The sequence below is a fragment of the Halichoerus grypus genome, chromosome 10 (genome assembly GCF_964656455.1).
Source record: "Halichoerus grypus chromosome 10, mHalGry1.hap1.1, whole genome shotgun sequence".
Lineage (NCBI taxonomy): Eukaryota > Metazoa > Chordata > Mammalia > Carnivora > Phocidae > Halichoerus > Halichoerus grypus.
The window spans coordinates 20,882,686-20,906,457 of NC_135721.1; the positions used below are offsets into that span (position 1 = coordinate 20,882,686).

The 23,772-nt window shown below is 57.1% G+C and overlaps 1 protein-coding gene across 1 annotated transcript in view; it reads left to right on the plus strand.

Annotated features, from left to right (window-relative positions):
- Window positions 1-638: 638 nt before the first annotated feature.
- The window catches only part of KCNK3 (potassium two pore domain channel subfamily K member 3), a 39,883-nt gene continuing 16,749 nt past the window's right edge, over window positions 639-23,772 (plus strand). The window contains exon 1 of the mRNA XM_036090189.2: window positions 639-957. Coding sequence (XP_035946082.1) covers window positions 675-957 — 283 coding nt within the window. The 5' untranslated portion in view covers window positions 639-674. The remainder of the gene's footprint in view (window positions 958-23,772) is intronic.

Sequence of the window (23,772 nt, forward strand, 5' to 3'; positions counted from 1 at the left end):
CTGCCTCTTCCTTTTCCCTCCCTTGCTTTTCTTTTTCCGTCCTCAGTTTATCTCCAGCTATCCAGGTCTCCCTGTCTCTGTCGCTCTTTCTGTTTCCATCTTTCACTCTCTGCCTCTCTCGCTCCGTATTTTTCTGCCTGCCGCTTCTTTTTCTGTGCCTAGGAGTCTACCTCTGGCTTTATCTCCTTATCTGTCACACCCCCCTCTGCCTCTTTTTCTCTCTTTCTCTGTAGTTACAGGCGTTTCTCTGTCTAGTTATCTCTTTCCCTGGGTCTCTCTCCTTCGGTCCTGCCCGGTCTCTCCGCCGCTCTCCCGCTCGCTCCCCCTCCCCTCCCCCTCCGCCAGCCCCCCTCCTCCCTCCCTCGGCGCGTCTCCCCAGTCCTTATTTGGCTGGGCGGGAGGGCTGGCGGGAGGAGGAGGCCTGCGGGCGGGGGGCGGGGGGCGGGAGCGGGGCCGGGCGGAGGAGGGCGGTGGGTGGTGCTGAAGGGACAGCTCCGCGGCGGCGGCGGCGGCGGCGTTGGCGGCGGCGGCCCCGGGGCGCGGAGCGGGTGCCCGGCTTGGGGAGCCGCGAGCGCAGCCATGCCCCAGGCCGCCTCCGGGGCAGCAGCAGCGGCGGCCGGAGCCGGGGCGCGGGCCGGGGGCGCCGGGGGGCCGGCGGCGGCTCGGGCGGGACGATGAAGCGGCAGAACGTGCGCACGCTGGCGCTCATCGTGTGCACCTTCACCTACCTGCTGGTGGGCGCCGCGGTCTTCGACGCGCTCGAGTCGGAGCCCGAGATGATCGAGCGGCAGCGGCTGGAGCTGCGGCAGCAGGAGCTGCGGGCGCGCTACAACCTCAGCCAGGGCGGCTACGAGGAGCTCGAGCGCGTCGTGCTGCGCCTCAAGCCGCACAAGGCCGGCGTGCAGTGGCGCTTCGCCGGCTCCTTCTACTTCGCCATCACCGTCATCACCACCATCGGTAACTATTCGCCGGCGGGGGGCGGGGACCCGGGGGCTGGGCGCCGCGTCGCGGGGTAGTCCCGAGCCGGCCGGGGCTGGCGGGGCGGGGGGTAATCCCCCGGAGAGGGTCTAGGCGCCGAACCCCGCGCTGCCAGAAACCCGAGTTCAGCCTGGCTTGTCTGCTCCGCGGTGACAGGACTCGGGGGAGGCGTCGATTCCTGGCTCCGGACCTGACTCTCCGGCCGGGCCAGCCCTAACTTGTCCCTGCCAGGCTGCGCGAGGGCCTCAGGGGACTCTGAAGTGTGTGAGAGGGGCAGGAACGACCGGCGGAGGCTGGGGAGGAGGGGTGTGGCCGGGCCAGGCCCTGGAGCGGAGAGCTGAGTGTAGAGCGGCGGGGAGCGCGCAACTCCGGGTCCCTGGCAGATGGGCTTCCGCACCTTGGCGTGTCTACACCGGCTGGGGCTCCAGGGAGACGTGTGGATGCAGGTATTCTGGCACTCCGTGGCACTCCTGCCTACTCTGGGTGCCTAAAACATCCTCTAACTGCCTCTGTGAGTGCCGCTTGGAGTGTGTGTGTGTGTGTGTGTGTGTGCGTGCGTGTGTGTGTGCGCGCGCGCGCGCGCGTGCGTGTGTGTGTGTGTGTGTGTGTGTCCGGCTCCCAGAGTTTGGGCACAGCCAGCTAGTGCCTTTAATTTTCTTAGGGCAGCAGATTTGGTGCTGGAAGCCAGATGCAGCTCTGTCTGCCTTCTCTGTTGTCCCGGGGAAACAGTCAACCCGCAGGAATGGCCTCAGTTCCCTTCTCCAAACAGCGGTGCGGCAGGCCACACACACACCCAGACTCTCTCACAACATAGGCACAGGCACACATACACACAGGTACACACACAAGCACACACAGGGCAGACACAGGCACGCACACACAAAGCACACAAATGGATGTCCGGGAAAGGAATCTCCAGTGCTATTTGGAAGTGTCCAGATAGGAGTAAACACCTCACCGGCTCCCAAGACTCTGATTCCAGCCCAGCTCCATCACTTTTCCCGCTACGTGACCTTGGGTAAGTCCCTTCCTCTGTCTGGGTCTCAGGCTCACCTCCAGACCATGAGGGGTTGGCTAAAATGATCTCAAGCCTTCCGCCCAGTGCTGGCATGCTCCCAGCCCACCTTCCCCCAAAGCCCATTGGGATGCCTCCAGGCTTCCATCTTTCCCATTCCTTCTCCTCTCTCTGGTCCCCCTCCTTGCCTTGGCTGAGCTCCCAGGGGCTCGTTGCCACTTGGCATAGCCCATGACAAGATGGCAGTGTTTTCCTAGGAGTCCACAGGAGTTGAGGGGGTAAAAAGCAGGACTGGACGCTGTTCCTGCAGTCTATCCACTGCAGGACTTTGTCCCAAGGCTCCACTCCTCTCTGGGGTCCATGGGGATCTCTGCTATGTAGTCTCTGGATTCCCCTCTTAGAAGAGGAAGAAAAGGGCCCCAGGAGTAGATGTGGCCCAAATGGGGGCACCTCTGGGTCCTGCTCACCCTGTGAGTTTAGGGCAGAATAGTCAGACTCAGACCTCCCCAGAAAGGAGCCTCCCTTCCTCCACTTCCCTGCCATGTGTCAGGGTTTCAGGAGCACTGAACAATGAGTTAGGCTTTCCCCCTTCCTCTTCCCACAAGTGGTGCCTTTGACTGTGTGTCCTCTTTCTCAGTCCCATGGTCCCTAGCTCCACAGTAACTTCCCAGCTGACCTTGCCTCCAGCCTCATTCCCCCATGGAACGAGCTCCCCCCAGACAAGGCTGCCAGAAGGAATCTCCCCAGCGTGCAGCTCTGACCATACTACTACCCTCTCAGAAGCCTTCAGTGGCTTCCAGCTGCCCGTGGAATCTGGTCCATGCTCCTTATTCCAAATTCGAAGGGCCTTCGTACCTGGCTCTAACTCTGTCTCCAACTTCATTTCTCAGTTCTTACTGACGTGATCCCTCCACTGCAGTCAGACTGTCTCCTGAGAACACCTTCAGTGTGCCTGTGGGGCACACCTTTTTCTCTGTCTTCTCTTTGTCTTGTCCAAGCTAACCTTCCAGGTCCAGCTCCAATCCCACTTCTTCCTTGAAGTCTCCCAGACCATCCCAGGCCCCCACTCTATTCAACTGCAGGACTCACTGTCAGGACAACCTGGGTGACACAGTGTAGGCTCTCTTGCGTGGTTATTTACATTTTAGGGGATGTGTTTTGTCTCTTTAACTGCACTGCAGTTAACCTCCGTGTGGGCAGGGCCCTGTGGTTCCCATCTCTGTTCTCCCAGCGCTGGCACATGAGCACTCAGAGAATGCTACTGATGGGCTGAAGGTGTGCAGAAATGAAAGGGCATCATCCTTCCCCTCCATCCCTGCCGTTTCCCAAAGTGCTTATAGTTCTTACCCAGACAGATGCTAAAAGCTGGGGGTAGAGGCAGACCGAGTGCCGTTCTGGTGATATTTATTGATACAGCACTGGGCAAGAGGAAAGACCGCATCAATGCACCACCCTAGTTCTGTGGGGGCCCCAGAAAGGCACTGCCCACTTCCTGCCCCACCCAACCCTCCCTGGCTTTTTGTCACCTCTCTCTCTGGCTACACCATCTGGCTGGAAACGGTCCACAGGGGCTCTGCTCTAAGACAAGCCTGTCTGGGCTGTGATCAGATGGCCAGAAGGGGCCCTGTATGAAACTGATGGTGACCCAAAACCCAGGGGCAACAACCTCTGTCCACCTGACCCCTCTGGGGACCCAAACAGGTCTCCTGAGGCACCGGGACTCACATTGGGATAGAAAAATGACAGAGCCTCCCACTTAGTGATCCCAATGCACACTCATCTCATCACTTGAGTCTCAGCGTTCGCTGCTCAGGAAAGTTGCCAGGGCAGGAATTATTAGCTCCATTGCACAGATGGAGGCATGGAGGGAAAGGAGGGGAAGGGACTCCCCGAAAGTCATGCAGCTGGTGAGCAGCAGAGTTAGAGCCTGAAGTCTTCTGACTCCAAGCCCAGTGCTCTTTCCCTGCCGGTCTCTTGGCTGCTTCTTCTGCCTCCATACGCTGTGAAGCCCAGAGCCAGCTGAAATTGGCATGGCCAGGACGTGCTCAGGCTGCACTCTCGGGCAGCCCCGATTGGTTGAGGGTCAGCAGGGTCTAAGTTAGTCATTCACCTGGTTAGTCACAGTCTCCATGGGCTGCAAGGATTCCTCCAGCTTCCTCATCCCTAGCCTCCCAGCCAGGAAACCCTTCCTTTATTGTGCCCTAAGTTCATCAAACGCAAACGGAAACTCTTTTCTGGGAAAGCTTAACCTCTCTGGCTGTTGAGTCATTAAACTCCTCCGGGGCCCCAGCCCCATCTATTCATAGCCCGGAGGCTGTCAGGGCTAGAAAGAGACCCAAGATCAGCCGGTGGCACCCGCTCCTCCTACAGATAAGGAGCCAGAGAGGGGACAGGAGCCACCCAGCCAGGGGTCAGCCGAACCTGACTCCTGGGCCTCCGCTCCTTCCACTCGTTCAGGATGCCTCGTATTTGTTATTATTATTGACAGCAGGAACAGCAACAATAATACTAGCAGCCACCGTTTACTGTCTACTCTTTGTCAGGCTCCATACGCTCTCATTCGATTCTCTCGCCAACCCCCCCAGAGGGGCATTATGACCCCCATTTTTCAGCGGAGGAACCTAAGGCTCTGCGTGTAGATGACTCACCCGTGGCCCTTGTGACTTGAAAGTATGGCACCTGCCCAGATTCAGCTGAGCCTCTTTGACTCCCATGCCCTGGCTTTCCTGCCAGTTCTTTCTCCACTTCAAGAACTCAGCCCAGACCCTTGTATCTTGAGGGCAATGAGGAGCCAAGGCTTGTCTTTTCCCCTGGCAAAGCCCTTCCCAGCAGAGCGCCTCTTCCTCCAGCACCCTGCAGCCGGCCTGCTGCTCCCCCACACCCCAGCCCCTGGCCAACCCAGGCCACATGGCAGAGCTGTGCCCAGCACCGGGTCCTCTCTGAGACCGTCACGGACTCACAGGTGCTGTTCTCCCATGGGGGGCCCCCCGTAATCCTCGGGGCTCTAAGGCAACAAGAGGCCAGGTGATTGATTAGCTGAAGGAGTTGGGGCAGAAAACCTTCTGTTCTGCTCTCTCCTCAGCTTCCGGCCTGTTCTCAGCTGAGCACAGGCTCCCATCACCCACCACGTGGCCTGGGGGTCCTTAGATTGTGAAATCAAGCAGGCAGCTCATGAAGGAACCTGTACTTTTTGCACCTTTCCAAGAAGGAGGAAAGTACAGAAGTGACCTGCCACCCAATACATCCTAGAGTCCTCAAATAAGAGTGAAAGGAGACATCAGCAATCAGCCAAACACCCAGAGAGGTGAGTGACTTGCCCAAAGTCACACAGCAAGTTGCAAGCACTTAGAACTGAGGCCTTTGGATGCCCCCACTGGAGTTCTCTCCATTACCCTAGCCTGTTCCCCTCACCACCCACCATCTCTCTTAGCACCGAGACCTCTGGTTGCTTTTCACTCCACTGTTCCCTGTCCTCTGTTGACTTGCTGGGTTGGGGTGGAGGGGCAGCCCAGCCTGGAATAGTCCTACTGCCCACTCTCGGTCAGCATTTCCTTCCTCCCTGCCCACAGGCCACCCCTCTGCTTTGACGGCACAAGCCTTCTCTGTGGTGGTCTAGGAAGGTGGGCTCTGGCTTAGAAGCCAGAGTGCCTGGGTTCATCTCTCAACCCGCCTCTCCACTCACCTCCCCCAGCCCCACACCACTAGTTATATGATCTTGGACAAGTTACTTAGTCTCTCTGAGCTTGTTTGGCCATTTGCAAAATGGGGAGAATAATATTTGCCACCCGGGATGAAATGGATAATATAAAGGAAGCACCTGGTACAGTTGGTGCTTAATAAGCAATATCTGCAATGATCAGTGGAATTAACATTATTGTTCATTACTATTACTCCCCCCCACAGAAGGGAACTGCTCGGTTTCCCAAAGATTACCAAGACCACAGCTACCTCTGCTCCCTCCTAACAGGTGGCGGACAGTGGGGTTGGGGGCCAGAGGCTGCCACACCCTTCCCTGTATTCTCTTAATCCCATTCCCCCAACCCTTTCCAGATCTTCCCCATGCCTGGAGTCTGCCTGACATCCAGGCTCAGGGACAGTGCTCCCTCCCCTGAGCAGGCAGACCCTGCAGGAAACCAGTCAAGGACAGTGAAGTTCACAGTGGTAGGAGAACCTACCCTGGATTGGAGCAAGGAGGCAAGAGTTCCAGCTCCACTTAGCTCAGTTGCTGGTCCTCTCTGACCCTCAGTTTCCTCATCTACAAAGAGGGTGCTTTTGATCAGAGGTCCTTCTGACCGTCATGCCTCCTACCTGCATGTCCAGTTCCCACACATCACGGTTGGGGGCTGGAGACATGGAGGGAGTGGGGGCGAGAATAGGACCAGAAATAGAAGACACACGCCTGGCCAGAGTGGGGACAGAACAAACACAATAAGTATTTTCGAAGAAAACATAAACAAGCACAGATGAGTGTCGTGCAAATCACCACTATAAACAGCTTTCAGCTGGCAGCACAAACGGTGAATCTGTGAGTTGATTTTGTAATAAAAAAAAAAAATGTAAAAGTGATTTCCCTGCAGTCAGCCAGCAACAAGGGAAGAGACCCAGCTCTGACGGAGGTCATTATCAGAGACCCAGATGGGCACGCCCTCACGCCCCATCCCTGCCTCGGACGCGGGGAGCTGACGTGTGTCTGTTTCACGTCCGCCCCCAGGTGTGTGGGGTGCTCCTCGCAGCCTGCACTCTCACCGCTGCCCTGGGACGGAGAAGGCAGGCCTTCTCATTCTGTTACGGTCAAGGAAAGGGAAGCTCAAAGAAGTTCAAGTCACAAGGGCCACCCAGGGCTGTAGGGAGCATCTTTTCACAGAGCCATGCAGCTCGTCCCCTTCCCCTGTGAAAAGACCTGAGAACCAGACCAGAGAACCAGAGAAGAGAACCAGAGAAGGAGCCCCTGCCGTCCCTTCTATATATGAATGTCACAAATGATGCTGGATGGGGTACCAGCGTCCACGCAGGACACTCAGCTGTGGCCTCAGCGTCAGGCTCTCTCGCCCTCAAGAGTATTTTGCCCAAAGAGAAATCAGAATTTTAGCTCCGACCCTCTCATTTTACAGGGTGGAAGGGAAAATTCAGATCGGAGAAAGGGCATGGTCAAGGCTACACTTCACAGTTCTTCTCAGAGCTGGCCTTGAAGCCGTGTTTACTGACACCTCCCTTGGTGTTCTTGCCCCCCCCTCCCCCCGCAGGCTCTTAAAGAAGAGAGCAAGCTGCGAGCTGCCAGCCGCCTGCTCCGCTAGCCCTGGGTCTCCTCCTGACCCACCTGTTAGCCTCTGGTCGGCACAGAGCTGCCTGACAAATGCCTTTCGAGGCCCTTGTTGCTGTGGGGAGAGCAGTCAAGGGTCCCAGTGATGCCTCCGCCTCCCGGCTTGTCCACACTTCCCCGTTGTCCAGAAACTGCCCCGGCTAAGGCAGTTCCCAGGCGGCTCCTGGGGACCCACCCCTCTCCCTCCCCTGGAGCCACCCCACCCCAGGCTACGGCCACAAGTCGCACCTTCACCTTCCTGCTTTCCAGAGCCGGCCTCAGCTGCCACCTAGAGCAATCTGCTCCAGTCCTCCTGATCCTGTGGCCTCCTGGGACCCCTGCCAGGCTGGGGCCCAGCTCCCACCCTCCGCCTCCACAAAAGCAGGCTCTCACTGCTCCCGCTCCCCGCTCCTGCCTCCAGTGACACACAGGACCCCTTTGTGAGGGGGCACGTGGCTGCCTGGAATTCAAAGCAGGAGCCTGGCCTGGGAGCTAGAAACAGGGTTCTTTCTCTCCCCTTCGACAAATCCTTCTAGCTGTCTCTCTTGCTTCTGCTGCCCCTGAACTTGGGGGAGGAACAGACACTTCCCCGGCGTGCGTCAGTCTTCCCACCTGTACAGAGGAGATGGTCCGAAGGGGACCTGAAGAAGTCCTGCTCAGCAATGCGGATACATTAATGCTTTGCAAACACTGCTGTGCAGGGAAAGACCTGGTTGATCTGGTTTAAATGCAGATTCTGAATCAGGAGGTCTGGGGCGGGGCCTGGGATTCTGCAGTTCTAGCAAGCCCCCAGGGGACACTGATGCTGTTGACTCGTAGTCCACACTTTTGAGGAGTGAGGATCTAAACAGCCTGGAGACCTGATTTTGGGAAATAGACTTGAGGTGTGGACTGTGGTTTTAAGAACAAGAATGTGTAGAGCTGGAAAAATCCCTAGGAATCTGGTTGTGGAATATGAGAGCCAATAGCCTCAGAGCTGGTGGATCCCAACTCGGAGGCTGGAGAGGGGCTGTGGCTGGCCCCACAGGAACCGGCCCTGGAGGCTAGAGGAGGTCACAGGCTGTGCAATCACGTGGGGGGAGGGGGAGGGGAGGAGAGGAGTGAAGAAGGGCTTGCCCCATGGAGAAGTCTGCAAATGGGTATCTGCTGTCCTCAACGGCTCTCCATTCCTCCCCCATCTGCCAGGGAAGCCCCTCAGATCCATGGAGAAGGGGTGCCCCAGAGATTAAATGTCCAAGTGGGAAACTGGCTCCTCCCTCATGGCAACTACCCCAAATCCCAAGGGGCAGTGCAGCCTCCAGTCACCATTAGAAGAGGTTGGGGCTCATTTCTTCTTTCAAGAAGAGCCCCCAGCTTCCCGTGGGCTGGGATCCAGACAGCAAAGGCCCAGGGAGGTCCCCAGGCCCGTGGTCCTATGACTACTAGATACACTCACCCTGTTGTCAGCAATGGTGTGGAATGCAGCTGACAGGTGGAAGGCCAGACTTTAAGAGGGACATCAACAACCTGGGGAACAGTCAGAGGAGGGGAGCAGCATGTCAAATGAAGGACACTTGACAAGGACAGGTGTGGAGAGCACGCATGGTGCCTTCAAATATCTGCTGGGCTATTGCAAGATAAAAGAACCAACCTTGGGCTGATTGGGCCCAAGGGGTTAAACCAGCACCAGTGGGTCGAGTCCTTAGAAAGGCTTAATCAAGTCCAATATAAGGAGAACTTGTTAGAGTTGAAGCTGACCAAAGATGGACTGTGCTGCCTTGAGAGGTGGTGAGCTCCCCATCACAAGAAGCATACAAGAAGACACGGGATGGGCAAGATGCAGAAGATACCTGTATCCATTGGGGTTCAATCAGAGAAGCAGAACCTGTAGGAGATTTATATTAAGAGACGCATTACAAGGACTGGGCTTATGTGAAGTAGTGGCTGCTAGACAAGTCTAAGATCCATAGAGTAGACCATCAGGAAGCTGAAGTCTTTCTAGTATGGGCTGAAGCTGCCGTCCACAGGCAGAATTTCTTCTTCAGGGAACCTTCAGTTTGGCTCTTAAGGCCTTTTAAATGATTGAATCAGGCCCACTCAGATTATCTAAGATAATGTGAAATAATCTCCCTGACTTAAAGTCAACTGATTATGGACTTTAATTACTTCTACAAAATGCTTCACAACAACCCCTAAATAAGTGTTTGATTAATAACTAAGGGCTTTAACCTAGCCAAGCTGACACATCATAAAGATCATCACATTACCCATATATCAGACTGGGGGCTACATTAAAGGGCTTTTAAGATTCTTCCCAACCCTGAGATGCTTTGATTTCTTGATCTTGAAGGCAGCAGTCTCGAGAGTCCAAGGATCCAAAGAGGGACCCCAGCCCCTCAAAAATCATTGAGATCTCCTGAGTACTAGGCATTATACTTGGCACAGAAAGACTAGAAAATGAAGACCCGGCTTCTTCCCCACGGAGCCTCTGGTCCAGTGGAATCCTGGAACCACAAGCTGAATGTTATATATACTAAATCCTAGTAGACTGACTCAAAGTAGGGATCTGAGAAGGCTTCCTGGGGCAGGTAGCCCTTGAGGGAGCTTGAATGAGGAGTGAGGACTCTAGTAGGTGATGATGGGCAGTGAGAACTTTCTAGATGAGGGAACAGCATGGGGCAGGCTGAGGGGCATGAGTGTGCCCAAGGAAAGAGGCAGGGGCAGGGGCGGACCATAGAGGGGAAGACTTCTGGACTCTGGTGGGTGGACCTGATTGCACAGGCTCTGGAAGAGGGAAGTGCCGCCCCCAACCTCCACTCTCCTGCCTGGATCCTGACCCATGGGTGCCCCCATGACCCCAATTAAACCACTGGGTGCCCTTATGACTCTGATTGAACCAGTGGATCACCTCAGTTGAATAGCAGGTGCCTCCATGACCTTGATTGAACCCTTGGGTGCCCTCATAACCCCAGCTGAACCAGTAGGTGCCCCCAGGATTCCATGATGAACCTGAATCCTTCCTTCACCCTTGCCCTGGTCACCCAGCAGACCTCAGCCCCCATGGGGTGCTTTCCCTCCCGCCCTCCCTCCCACACTTCCTTTTCTGGGCCAGAAGGCCACTCTGGAGCCCAGACTGAACCCAGATTCATGGATGGTATGCAGGAATCCCGGGGCAGTGCTGAGCTGAACGAGGCGATACTGCCACACGACACTGTGTGGATATTTTCTGCACAGACAACCCCAGACCCCAGCTCTCAGACCCCTTCATCTCTGCTGGAGCCTTCACAGCTGGGCACGGACTCAGTGTCCCTCTTCAGGAATGTGTAGGGCCTCCTGACCACAGCTCCAATGCAGAAATAACCATCTCAGAAACATCCAGAGAGGCACATTCCAGCCCGCCAGCCACAGGACTGTCTGGGGGGCTCTCTCCAGAGAGCAGTAGAGCAGGCCAGAAAGAACGACGCCAGGCTCTCAGACAGGAAGCGGCCCTCTCCTCCAGGACGGCCCCAGGCCTCCTGCTAGCGCAGAGGAGCTCCCCGGGACCTTGGGGCCAGGCGGTTGCAGGCGGGAGCAAGCCCCAGATTGATGCACCAGAGGGGTCTGCCCTGGGCTGTTGGTCCAGATCTTAGACCTGAGGTGGAGCAGCTACTCCCCACAGGGCCGGCCTCAGTTTCCACGGTTAGGAGCCGTAGCTGCCATTCGCTGGGAGGTTTCTCTGGGCGGAGCCTGTTACACGCATCACCTCATTCAGTCCTCACGGCCACGGGGGCGCCGTTGCAATCCCCACATTACAGACAAGGACCCAAGGCTCAGAGGGGTTAGGGAACGCACACAAAGGCCGACTGCCGGCAAGCGGCAGAACAGGGAAGTGTAAAGCACGCACAGCCCTTGGCTTATAAAGCACTTGGGCACTTGGTCATACGGTACCTCTTCTGAGGCTCCTGGCGACCCAGAGGGGTAGGTATCATTACTCCTACTTTGCCAGTGAAGAAACCAGAGAGCATCAGGTCACTTCCCGCGATCCTGAGGCATGATGTGGAGGCAGGAGTCAACCCAGGACCCTCCAAACCTAAGCCACTCCCTCCCCACCCCCACACCGAACACGGGTGCCCTCACCTCCTAGACAGTTATTCCCATGGCATGGATGCGGGGGCGGTGCAGAAGTGCGAGTCCGCCTACAGAGGACAGAAGGGGCAGTATTGGGGGAAGGCAGTTGTCACGGGGTGGTCTTAGTTTCATGCATCTGTCGGTGCCATCTTCCTGAAAAGGAGGGGAACCCAAGCCTAAAAATGAGAACAGAGTGACGGTTCTTAGGAGTGGCCAGTGAGTGAGAGAGGGAGTTTTGTCAGGGGCGACTTGGCCAAGTTAACTGCTCCCCCCTGAGCACCGAGTAGGACTCTTGTCCCAGTACCAGCCGTTGCTTGGAGCCAGAACGATGCGAGTCAGGGCCTGGCCGTCAGACTTCATTCATTAGGCCCGAACTAAGCCCAGAGCCTGTAAGTTTTAAACAGCCCCTGGTGAAGGGGATCTGCAGCCAGGTTTGGAAAGCACAGGGGAGGAGAGCACTGGTTAGAATCGAATTCTGTACTTCAGAGGCTGGGCCGCTTGCCAGCCAGGGGCTAGCATTTTCTTTCTGGGTTTCCTTGGTACTTAGGAAACATTCAAGGGGGCAGCTAAGGAAAAATCTTTGGAGTTCACAAGCGAAAGCTCCTGGGGTGAGCCAGGTGGCAGAAACAGCAGGAGTCAGTGGGTGGCCCCAGGAGAAAGGGCCAGTGCCCCCATCCCCCAAGTAAAGGGGACTGAGAGTCTCAGTGAGGTCCTAGGGACAGGTTCCACCTTCAGAGCGTTAGCTCTCAGGCTGCTCTTGACCCCAGGGAAGGGGGTCAGCCCCAGCAAGACCCCTCAGCCATGTGAGCATCACTCACCTGGGAACAAATTGGGGGCCTTTGGTCCGGCTGAGCCAGGTGACCCCCTCTTCAGTATGACCCTGCATCATGGATTTTCCACGGGGAGGGTTAGACAGGATAAGACCCTCTGGGGCGGCTCCTGGTCTTTCATCCACCTCCAAGCGGGGCCAGAGAGAGAGAAACTTGGACCCAAATTCAGTGGCAGCCCTCCCCTTGGGTGTCATGCCCAGCTCAGCACTCCAGAGTTGGAAGCACTCATCTTCCCTGGCACCAAAGAGGCCCTGAGGTCCCCTGTCTGTCCCTCAGGGTCAACCACCCGATTCACGGAGGTGGGCTGTGTGTCCTTTCTCAGAGCCCTGACTAATGACTTAGCTTACTGCAGCTGAGCTAAGGAAAGTGGGACCCACGATCCCCTCCACTGTTTCTCAGCTCCTACTGCCTGGGTGACCCACAGCAGGTCCCAACCCCCACTCCCCGGCCTTATCTGCGAGGGATTGGGCTGGTGTGTCTGAGCCCCTTACAGCTCTGACGGTCTCTGTCGGACCTACTCTTGGCCTCTACTCCCAGCCCCTCCTAAGAAGCACACTACCCGGGATTATAGTCTTGTCCCCATTTCACCCCATGCTGGCTGAGCCCTGGAGGGACTTCCTCTGTGTCCAGTCCCAAGAATAGAGCTCTGTACCGGCCCTCCAAGTCACCCCTTTCAGAAAGAGAGCATTTCTGACTGTGGCCAAGGCCCCGCTTATCAGCAAGCGCAAGTCCACTGCCCCAGCCCCTGGGACAGCTGGAACGCAGGAGCCTCCCACCGGAAAGGGCGGTCCCCCCGGCTGGCAGCTCCCGCAGTAGTCCTGGGTGGCGTGTGGGAGGCAGCCGTGGTCTGGGAGCAGGCTGAGCCCAGCCCCTGCTGTCTGACGGGGGGTGGCCTGGAGAGACGCTGCAGACACTCTTCTTCCCAGGATGCCTCTGGACCTGAGCCGGCCCAGGGTGAGTACACGGGTGGCCAGTCCTGCCATCCCGGCCCAAGGCTAGCTCGGAGGCCCCCAGGGCCCTGGGAGCTAAAGTCCTGCTCATGGACCAACTTTCAACATCCTGGCTAGACCAGTGACCTGCTCGATCTCTGAGGGACCGGGGTTAGCCCCTGGGTCCCCACCATGGCTTAGTATCTCAAAATGTATGTGGGACATCACATGACTACCTGTGCAGAGCATACACAGACCAACTGAAGGTCGTGGCAAGCATCGTCCTCAGCCTTGGCCAGAAAAGGGTGAGATCGGGGTGCTGACACTGGCATGCTCGTGCAGAACCAGGGTTCAGCTTGGCACTGGATGGCATCGCAGCCATCCCCGGGGTCCTTTGGATTCTTTGAGAATCACTGATTCGGGGCAACACTTCCTTCTTCCAGATGAGGAGCCTGAGACCCAGAGCCAGGGGCAGGGGGAGATGGAGAGTGACCTGCCCCAGCCACCAGCAGTTCATTAATAGAACCAGTCCTCAGACCCAGCCTCCTGGCCCTTCCCACTCCCTCGATAACCACACGGTCATCCCTCCATTCCCTTCATTTTTCTGAGCATCTTCCATGAGTCAGGCACCATTCCAGGTCCCAAAGCCTCAGCTCTGTCCTCACGGTGTCTACATTTCAGAGGAAGTAGGTAGTCAATAAACTGAGTTATATGATCACAAATAAACATCATCTCAGTGGTAGGGAGTACCAGGAGACCATAAAACAAGAGGATGTGGTGGGGCGCCTGGGTGGCTCAGTCGGGTAAGCATCTGACTTTTGATTTCAGCTCAGGTCATGATCTCAGGGTGGTGGGAAGGAGCCCTGCTCATTGCTCGGCAGGGAGTCTGCTTGACATTCTCTCTCTCCCTCTGCCCCCCCCCACTCATTCTCTCCCTTTAAAATTAAATAAATACATCTTTTTAAATCAAAAAAACCCAAGAGGATGTAGTAGGGAGAGGGATGGGCAATCCTTACAGGGAGGGGTCTATATGATGTAAAAATCACTGAAGAGCCCAGGAGAGGGGAGGGACAGCAAATGCAAAGCCCCAGGTGGGCCAGAGTTTGGCATGTTTGAGGAACAGGAGCGGAAAGGGTGGTGAGCTGCGGGCGCACCAAGCCTAGAGGCGGAAGCTTGGAAGGGCTGGAGCTTGCAGGGCCATGGAGGCCATGGTCAAGAGCTTGGGTTTTACTCAAAGTGTAATGGAAGTCACTGGAAGGTTTTAAGCAGGGTCCTTACGTGATATGACTAAAGTTTTTACCAGATCACTGTGGCTGCTCTGTGGAGGTCAGGCGGCTGTAGTTCAAGAGGAAAGCTGGGAGGCCTACCAAGGATGGGTTGGACCCAGGTGGAGACAGTGGATGTGGTGGGCAGGCGCGGATGGAAGGCGTGCGTCAGGGCCGAGGGGCCAGACCTGATGCTGGACAGGATGCGTGTGTTGGGGGGAGAGGAGGGAGGGAGAGGGCTGTGGGCATCGGGGCAAGAGGATAGTCAAGGACGGTCTTTGACTTGAGCGACTGGATGGAGGGTAAGCGTTGTCTGAGATGGAAAAGGAAACATGCAGAGAGTAACAGGTTTGGTAAAGAGATGAGAGCTGAGACTTCTGTTTTAGACACACAGGTTAATTCTGAGATGCTTAGTACAAGTCCCTGAGGTTCAGTTAGACAGACAGGCCTGGAGCTCCAGGGAGAGGTCAAAGCTGGGATACACATTTGGGAGTTATCAGACGGAAAGAATATTTAAAGTCCTGTGGCTAGATGAGATCAGCTGGGAAGAGGGGAGAGCAGGGGAGAAGAGCGGGGGGCCAGCACGCAGCACCCCCTCTGCCCGCCACCAACACGGGGAGGGAGGGAGCAGGAACAGGGGCCTGCCAGACCCTGAAGAGGAACCTGGAGAGTGTTTCAGGAGAGAGGGAGCCATCAGCTGCCAGTTACTGCTGGGAAATCAAGTCAGATGGCCACAGGGAAACAACCAGTGCATTTGGCAGCCTGGTGGCCCTGGGAGTCACTGACTTTGGAAACCCAGGGCCGCGGGCCATGGCTTGCTCCGGGAGCGGGAGAAGGGGGTAAGAGCGACTTTCCTATCTGTGGAGCTGGAGGTCGAACGGAGGGACCAGAGTCCAAGAGAGGCCGTGGAGAGAACACACAACATCGCACCTGCCCGTCCCCAGGCCTCTTCGTAAATGCTTCACAAGCCCTCCTGCCGAGGCCCATGAGTGGTTATCATTATGTCCATCATGCAAATGAGGTCCGAGTTCCAGCACGGTTATCGGTTATCGGCTCAGGGCGCCCAGCTAGGGACCCGAGTCCAGGCCTGTCTGACCCCACAGCCCCTTGTTGTGCAGTAGCCCCCAACCAACTCCCAGCTCGGCCTGTCTCCCCTTGCTGCTGCTTCCCGCCTCCCCATCCATCCTCATCCTTTGATCATTTCTGTCAGCTTCCAGCAGTCTTGGCCTCTGCCTCCCTCCTTGAGGTAAGCCTGCCTTTTCTCTTTGATCCTGCAAGTCTGTCCTCAGCTGCGTCCTCAGCTGGGCCCCATGTCCCCTCCCCACCCCACCCCCATCACAGCAGGATGTCCTCACACCCTCTGCCAAAGGGGGGGGGGGATGTGCAGGACTTTCTGAGGGCCTTGGGGGAGCCTCAGTCTGCGAGGGACGGGAGTGTGGTTCCTGCCTCCCCAGCTGCTTCTCTCCGGGAAAGAGCCTGGGGGCTCTTTGGCCGGGCCAGGCTGCAGTCCAGCCTCCACTTGGCACTGAGGGTCCAGAGGCAGGAACTCACGGGCCAGAGATGCTTGTGGAGGCAGCCAGGAGTGGGCAGTCTGAAGGGCCATGCATTCGTACCCCGCTGAGTCAGGTGGGCCTCAAAGTTCTCAAGAGAATGGTCCACATGAGAAGTGGTGATCAGGAGTTCTAAATAGGGAGGCGTAACTGGCAAACGAGCTACCTGGCCGCCACCACCACCCGCGGGCACTTCCGAGAAGAGCGGGGGCAGGACCCCAAAGTCCCTTTTGGAACAGGCTGATTTCCAGGGGAAAGTCATGAGGCGACCCCAGAGCTAAGCAGGGTCAAGAGAAGCCCTACCAGGACGTGGGGCACATGGCTCTGTCTGCCCAACCTGGGTGCTTTCCTCCTTCCCCGGCCTCTGTCTCCCAATGGAGGTAAAGGGGGCCCTCCAGGGTGCCCAGAGCCAGCTCCAGCTTCTACCCTCAGATTCAGAGGCCCTGCCTGCCCCTGGCTGTGCTGTCACCTGACCCCCAACTGGAAGAGATGAGATGAGCAGAGGGGACCCAACACGCGGGCAGCAGGGGGCCCACACTCCCCGAAGTCCTGACAGGGGGCTGCAGTAGTAATTAGCTCCTCACACATCCCCGGCGTTATTTTTAAGCCTTGTTCTTCCCTGGTTTATTTTTAAAGTAATACTGGCACGTGGCTGGCCAGCTGCCCTTCCCAGGTGCCCGTGCCAATTTGGGCCAGGAAAGGAGCAGGGCAAGACGCAGCCCTCCTCGAGGGCCCCCCACCAGGTGCCAGAGTGCGCCAGCTCCTCACTGGAGGGCAAGGAAGTTCTTGCTGCTCTGAAAGCCTGGGCCCAGCCTGGGGCGAGCAGGTGGGCGGGCAGCGGGCGACCCTGCCAGGAAGTCCCACATCTCTGTCTTGCCTCTGATGCACATGCTGCATGACTTTGATCAAGTCACCTCACCTGCCCAAGCCTCAGCTTCCTCAGGAGGGAGATCCCCATACCTGCTTTCCTGACTGGCAAACTGCGGGTCGCACAAGCAGGAGGGAATCCTGGGCTTAACTCCCCATTCAAAAATGCCTCCCCCCGCCCCCACACTGTCCCACTGAACTCTCTGGAAGCCCTGCCTTTCTCCCTGGGCGAGGGACTCCGGTCTGCCAGAGGCTCCTTAGTGGCCTTCATCTCTTACCCACGTGCCCTAAGACCAGCCTTCCACATTTACAGCCTGGCCGAGCTCTACTCCAGGCTGCCCGAGGCTGCCTGGGGTGTGGGGCAGCTGTGAGGTTGCTGGTGTCCATCAAAAGCTTCTGCTTGGTATGGCCGTGGCGAGGGCAGAGCCACCTCCCCCCCAGCACCTCCCCGCACCCACCTCCTCCCTGGCAGCCTTCCAGAGAGCTCGGCTGTGGACAAGCACTGACAAGGGTTAGCTCCAAAACGCTTTCCTCAGCTCTAGAGCAGTAGGTAAGGCCGGAGAGGTATGACATATGGTAGAGGACATTGAAAGGCAGGTTGAAAGTTTGGGCTTCTTTCCCTGTAGGCAATGGGGAGTCATGGAAGCTTTTTTGAGCAGAAGAGTGACATTTTGAGCAGAGAGCAGAGTGGAGCATAATTGGGAAGTTGGTGTGGGGAAGGCTAGCGGAAGGGATTGGAAGCTGCTGGGGAGGTCAGGAACCACTGGCCAAGCCCGGAATGGAAAGGGTGAGGACCTGGACCACAGCGGAACAGAAGGAAAGGACAGGGCTAAGAAGGAGGAATGGCTGGGGCCAGGTGTGGGGGAAAAGAGGAAGGAAAGGCAAGGTGTTCAGTCCAGCTGACTGAGGCATGAGGACATTGACAGGAATCAGGCAGTACACAGAGCGTCAACATGGGGGAGAACGGTGCCTTCCGGTGGCCACACCAGACCTGGGTGTCTTGGTTCAGCCAGGTGGAACGTGGGGTGGAGCCGGAGGCGAGTTCTTGGTGGCCTTCCCTGGGGGCCAGTATCAGAGCAGCTCAGGCAGAGTCCTGGCCCACTCTTAGAATCAGGGTGCATCAGGTGCAACTGCAAAGAACCAGCAGAAGCAGGAGTGGGGAGTGTCCAGAAAGAAGTCAGAGGAAGACTGGCCATCAGGGCTGAGTGTGGCCAGAATACGAAGAGCAAATCAGGATGCCAACATCCAAGACCACCATGTGTGGTTGTCCAGGTTGTGCACTGTCCCAAAGAATCCAGCTGATGGGTTGGGAAGCCGAAGTTCAGCCTCCTCACCAAGCTCTGCACTCCCAGAGGCTGCATCCACCCAGAGGGGCCCATTTTTTTCTAATCTGTCCTAGAGTGCCGTAGCTAGTGCAGCCCTTCCTCACTGGCTCTGGTACTCAGGACATTCCTGAGGTTTTCAGCAAGCATAGTCTTGGTGAAGTGAGGGTAGCCTGAGGGGTGAGAGGGAAGCAATTCTCTGGGGGGGTGGAGAGTAAGACGGAGGAAAGAGCATGGTGGGCCTGTCTCCCTCCCTTCTCTTTTTGAAAAACCTTGAGGCCAATAGTGAGACACCAGCAGACGACAGTTTGAAAATACCGCCAAATGGGGGCAGGGGAGGGGGGTGGGGGAAGCGTGTGCCTCCAGAAGCAAAGCCCAGGAGGAAGAGCCCAGGGCTCTTCAGGGGCAGAGTGCAGTTAGGGGGTCAGCCTTGGGAAGGGGGGGGGTCTCTCCTCCTCTGAATGGGAGAAGCGAGAAGGGAGCAAGGCCCACAAAAAGAACAGGAGAAGCAGTATAAGGAGGGTCTCACTCGGCCATGTTCTGGCTGTATGACCTCGAGCAAGTCACTTCACCTCGCTGTGGCTCAGCTCCTGCATCTTTAAATGGGGATAATAATAGCACGTACCAAATAGGGTTGTCTGAGGATTAAAAGAGGAGCATGTATTCGCTCGCCTAGAACAATGTGGCACGTAGTAAGCACTATATAGAAGTCAGCTAGTATTGTTTTGAATCCGGGAGGAGGGAGCAGTGACAGAGGCATTTATCATTTGAATAAAGTCAAGTGCAGAGAAAGCTAGCTCGCCCAGACTTCACATTGGGGTGCGGTGGGCTGGGGAGGGGAGGCACGGCGGGCGGAACTGTAAGCAGCAGCTGGGGAGACCGGCCGGGTGCTGGGGACACTGCCCAGCGTGGAGCTCTTGGCACTATAAAAAGCACTCTCAGGACACCAGTGGATAAATAGGCAGCCTCTTTAGGCCACAGGAGCCTTGAAGTCACTCTCCTCTTATACCCGACTCTGCACTGGGAACAGCAGTGAAGATGGAGGGCCTGGAAGGTGGCAGAGCGGCAGAGACCATTGAAAAGGCTGGGCAATCAGAGGGCAGAAGAGAGATGGCAAGCCCGGGGGGAGTCAGGCAGAGGGAGGCAGGCTGGGGGCTGAGCATCTGCCTCTGTGTCTCTGTGTGAAGGGCAGTGTCCCCAAGGATGGGGACAGCTACCTGCTGTCTCCAATGAGGACAACAGGCTGAAAGGGAAGGGCCTGAGCCTTGGTCATTTCATTCCGCCTAAGGAGTATTTCTGACAGGGCGTAGGGTTTGGTGAAATGTGTTTCCATGGAGAGTGATGGAATCTTAGCCTCCGAGAAGTCTGTCTTTGTGGGGGAGGGGCTGGATTTGGGGACTTCTTTAAATCCTAATGACTTGAAGGAACAGCAGGGCCCAGAGGCCAGGTCCTGTGAGGGGTTCCCTCTCCCTTTATTGAGGGGCAGACTCTCCTGCTTCCCTGTCCGCCCGGGACCCCATCTGGTTCTTGCATTCTCTGCCCCGGATGGTGGACGGAATGGTGCCAGCAGGCTACTGCGGGGACCTGCGGGGTGTTGGAGCGGGCGGGTATGCGCATGTGTTTGTGGGTGCACACATGATTAGTGGGGGTGGGGACACCACATCTGCAGGCGGGCTCAGGCGAAGAGAAGGTCCCAGCAGCTGGCTCCAGGCTGAAGTCCGTGTTGCCTGGAGTCCTTCTGCTCCTGGCACTATGCCAACCTGCACCATCTGAGCTCCTGAGCCCTGGGGAGAGTGCTGAGCCTAAGAAAAGCCTCCTTCACATCTCCTGGCATCTGTTCCCAAATTCCCTGCCAGCCCAGAGCTGTCTGGGCCACTATCCATGACCAGAAAGGAGAGTATGCAAGCAGGTGGTAGAGACAGGGCCTACAGGGGCCACACGCACTCCAAGACCTCCCCACCAAAACCGACTCAGTCACTGAGACCGGCTTCCTACATCTGCTGGGAATCCACTGGCAACACTGGGCAAGGTGGGCCAGCGGAGAGAGACCCAACTCCACGCAAAAACCTACCACCTGGCAGAGTGGCGAGGGCAGAAGAAGGTGCCATTCTTCCAGCTGGGGGACAGGGGGAGGTGGGCCCAAAGAGTCGGAGTTGTCTTTGGGGGGCAGGAGAGATGAGGGAGGGAATTCCAGGCAACATGAGGAAGCTTCGGAGGTGGGGTGCGGGAAAGATGTGGGAAACCCTGGCAAGAGAGGGGACCGGAAGTATTGGAGTGAGAAGAGAGCAGGCCAGGTAGGGGGTAAGGTTGTGGCCCGACAATCTGTGTGCTGGGCGAGGACACCCCAGACTGTGTTGTGTACATTTGGGGAACTAAGGAAGGCTTCTGGGTGGTGGGTGGCAGCTCAGAGCTGTGCTTTAAAAAGTAATAGCATTAGTAACAGCTCCTACCTCCTGAGACTCTCCACGCGCGAGGCCTTGTACTAGGTACTTTCCACACTGTATTTCTCAACCCCAGGCCCCCGAGCTACCTAGCAAGACAGGGGATCAGAGGGGCAGTGTGAGCTGTGGGAGAGGCAGCAGGCTTGGAATCAGGGGACCTGGCTCTCAGGTCCAGCTCTGGGGCTATAACCTTAGGGGAGACACCCACTTGCCCAGGCTTCACTGTCCCCGGCTGTTGAATGCAGACCACCCCTGCCCAGTGGGCCACACAGGAATGTTCCTCAACACTGTAGAGTGCTGTGCCCAGGTGGGTCTCCTGAAACCCAGCCAGGGCCCTTCTGCTGTGCCGTCACCTCGCAGGGAGCAAACCCTGTTCAGGGCTTGGGAGCCTAGCCCCTCCATGAACAGCGGCTGGAGCTTAGCGAGGCACAGGGCCCCTTTGCACCAGTGCGAATAAAAGGGGACAGCGGCGCTTAGCCAGTGGGAGGGCCAGTGATCAGAAGCCCAGGCCTCTCCCTCCCGCTCTCTCGGGCGACACCGCCCATCTCTGCTGTGCCCAGTCACTCTGGCTTCTCTTCCCCTGCAACTCTAACTCCAGTGTGACTTCGGCTCACAGTGGTCCCACCTAGGACCCAACTCTTTATAACCCTGCAGCTCAGCCCCCAAAAGCCGACCAGCCCCTCAGCCCGGACTCCCAGTCCCTGGGAGAGGTGACCTGATTGGCGCAGCTGACAGCTTCGGTCCTCTTGGATCGGGGGCCACCACGAGTCCAACCCACTGCGGCCTAGGCCAAGGTCACGTGGTAGAAAGGGGCTGCCTAGGCCCTCAACTAAGGTTGTCCCAGGAAAGGGGCAGGCACTCCAGCCACATCCACCAAAGACAGCCTCCCTCAGGGCCCTGTCCCTTTGCCCCGCTGCTGCCCCCTCCTCACCTCCTGCTCCGTCCGGCTCAGGGCCATACTGAAGCATCCCAGCAGTCTGCAAAGAGACCTCCAGAGGGCTGCTCCCTGGGACAGAAAGGACCAGCCTTTGGAAGGACACCATTTCCCTCCTCACATGGTTTGAACAGCCACTGTCCTGCCCTGAAGGGCTCACAGGGATCTTAGGATGATGGCCCCTTGGACACATTTTCCACACTCTCTCAACAAACTGCATGGTCCCAGGGACACCTGACAGGGCCTGGACTCTGAAGGCCAAAAGATCTATGCTGAATCCTAGCTTTGCCAACTTTTATCGCTATGACTTTAGGCCCGGGCTCTTTAGCCTCCCTGAGGCTCGGTTTCCTCATCAAATGGAGCTAATGATGCCTACCTGGAAGGTCATGGCGAGGACTGGAGATAATTAATGCAAAGGCACTGGGGTACCTGATACTGTCACCCTTAGCTGTAGGGGCGCTAAGGGCAGACAAAGCCCAGGCTCTGCTCTGGCCTGGGAATGCCCCCCCTTGCTCTCCTCCCTCTTCCTCTCGGACTCTATCCTCTCCCTGTTCCCACCTGCCACCCCACAGCCAGCCACACAGAGTGGGGGGCCGGGAGGCAAGTCTCCACCCAGGGAGCCAACCGCCTCATAGAAACCTGGTCCAGTGTCCAGCGCCCCCAGGCCGGCCAGCCCCCTCCCTGCTTCCTGCGTAGACTTGACTAACTGAAGCTTTGCTCACAAAGACACCACTGTGCATCAGGAGGTGGGTAAATATGCCAGCGTCCGCCAGGAGAGGCAAGTGAGTGGCAGAGACGGATGCTGTGCAGAGAGCTGAGAGAAAGGGATGCTCTTGGGCCAGAGCTGGAGGAAGTCTCCTCAGAAGGCCCCAGGGAGGGAGAAGGCGGGGCAGGGGGCGGCGGGGGGGGGGGGGGGGGGGCAGACACAGCAACCAGCTTCGCATCAGCATAGGGGAGGCGGGGAATGCTGAAGAAGGAAGGAACGTCTTCACAATAATTCTGTAAATCTAGAATTGTTCTAAAATTAAAAGTTTACTTAAATAAAATAGTAAATGGTAGAAGCAGGAGGAGGAGGAGAAGAGGAAGAAGACAGAAGTGGGGGAGGAGGAGGACATGGAGGAGGAGGAAGGGGGCAGTATGGGCTCTGACAGTGACCTTGGCACGGTTTCTAGCGACGAGGAGGGTGGAGTAGGCCGCACGCCAGCCAGGTGTTCACGCCCGCCCGGGACAATGCTCCCAGGTATCCAGGAACATCTCTGGATGCTTTAAGGAACAGAACATGCCACGTTCCCAGTCACAGGAGTGTTGGCAAGCTTGCTACGCCTTCCACCTCCCTTCTGGTTTCTGGGTGCCCACGGTCCCCCGTCACAGAATGGTGCCTCTGGCATAGACTCAGCGCAGCCTGGGGAAGGTCTTTACTTAAGGGACAGTCTCCTCTCAGCTGCCCCCAGCTTGCTTCTGTTCCCAGAGGGCATGACCGAGCCATCCTCATCCCTGCGTCCTCTCCCAGCGCAGAGTAGAGTGCCTGGTGCCGAGGAGGAGGTTTGCTCTATTGATTGATTAAGACAAGCTAAGAGGGAAAGAAGCCATCTTGGCCTCGCTGATTTTCCAGCTGATATTCTTGAGACCAGTCCGGTGCTGCAACCTTCCTGGGTCCCCTGCTGCCCACTCAGCCACCGCAGGGGCTGTGCCCCCCCTCTTCCAGGGCAGGCTCGGAGCGCCCCACTGCCTCCTGCCATCTGGCTCTGGCCGGGGAGCGTGTCCTCTGCGGCATGCCGAGGTCCACCTTCCTGGGAGAAGGGCCTGGATGGGAAGGAGGAGGAATGGTAGCTGGAGAGGGCACCTGCTTTGACTCCGGTCCGGAAGGCCTGGAGACCACCAAGACACAGAAGGAAGAGAGCAGGAAGGCCTGTCTGCCATATACCTGTGTGGCCTTGTCCGAGTCACCCAGCCACTCGGCTCAGTCTCCTCAGCAGGAAAACCCAGGCACCCGCCTTCCAGAATGCAGCATCTAATCAACTAACATCGGCCAGGATGCCCAAGGCCGCAGGCCTGAATGTGCACCCTGACTCGGCCACTCATCAGCTGTGTGGTCTTAAATGAGTTCTGCGAACTTTCTGTGCCTCCATTTTCTCACCTGTAAAATGGAGGTAATACAGCTCTCAGTAAGTTGTTGTGAAGATTAAATGATATGTGGAAAGCCCTTAGTACAGTGCCCGGCACACAAATGCTCAGTAAATGCAAGCTTTGTTATTT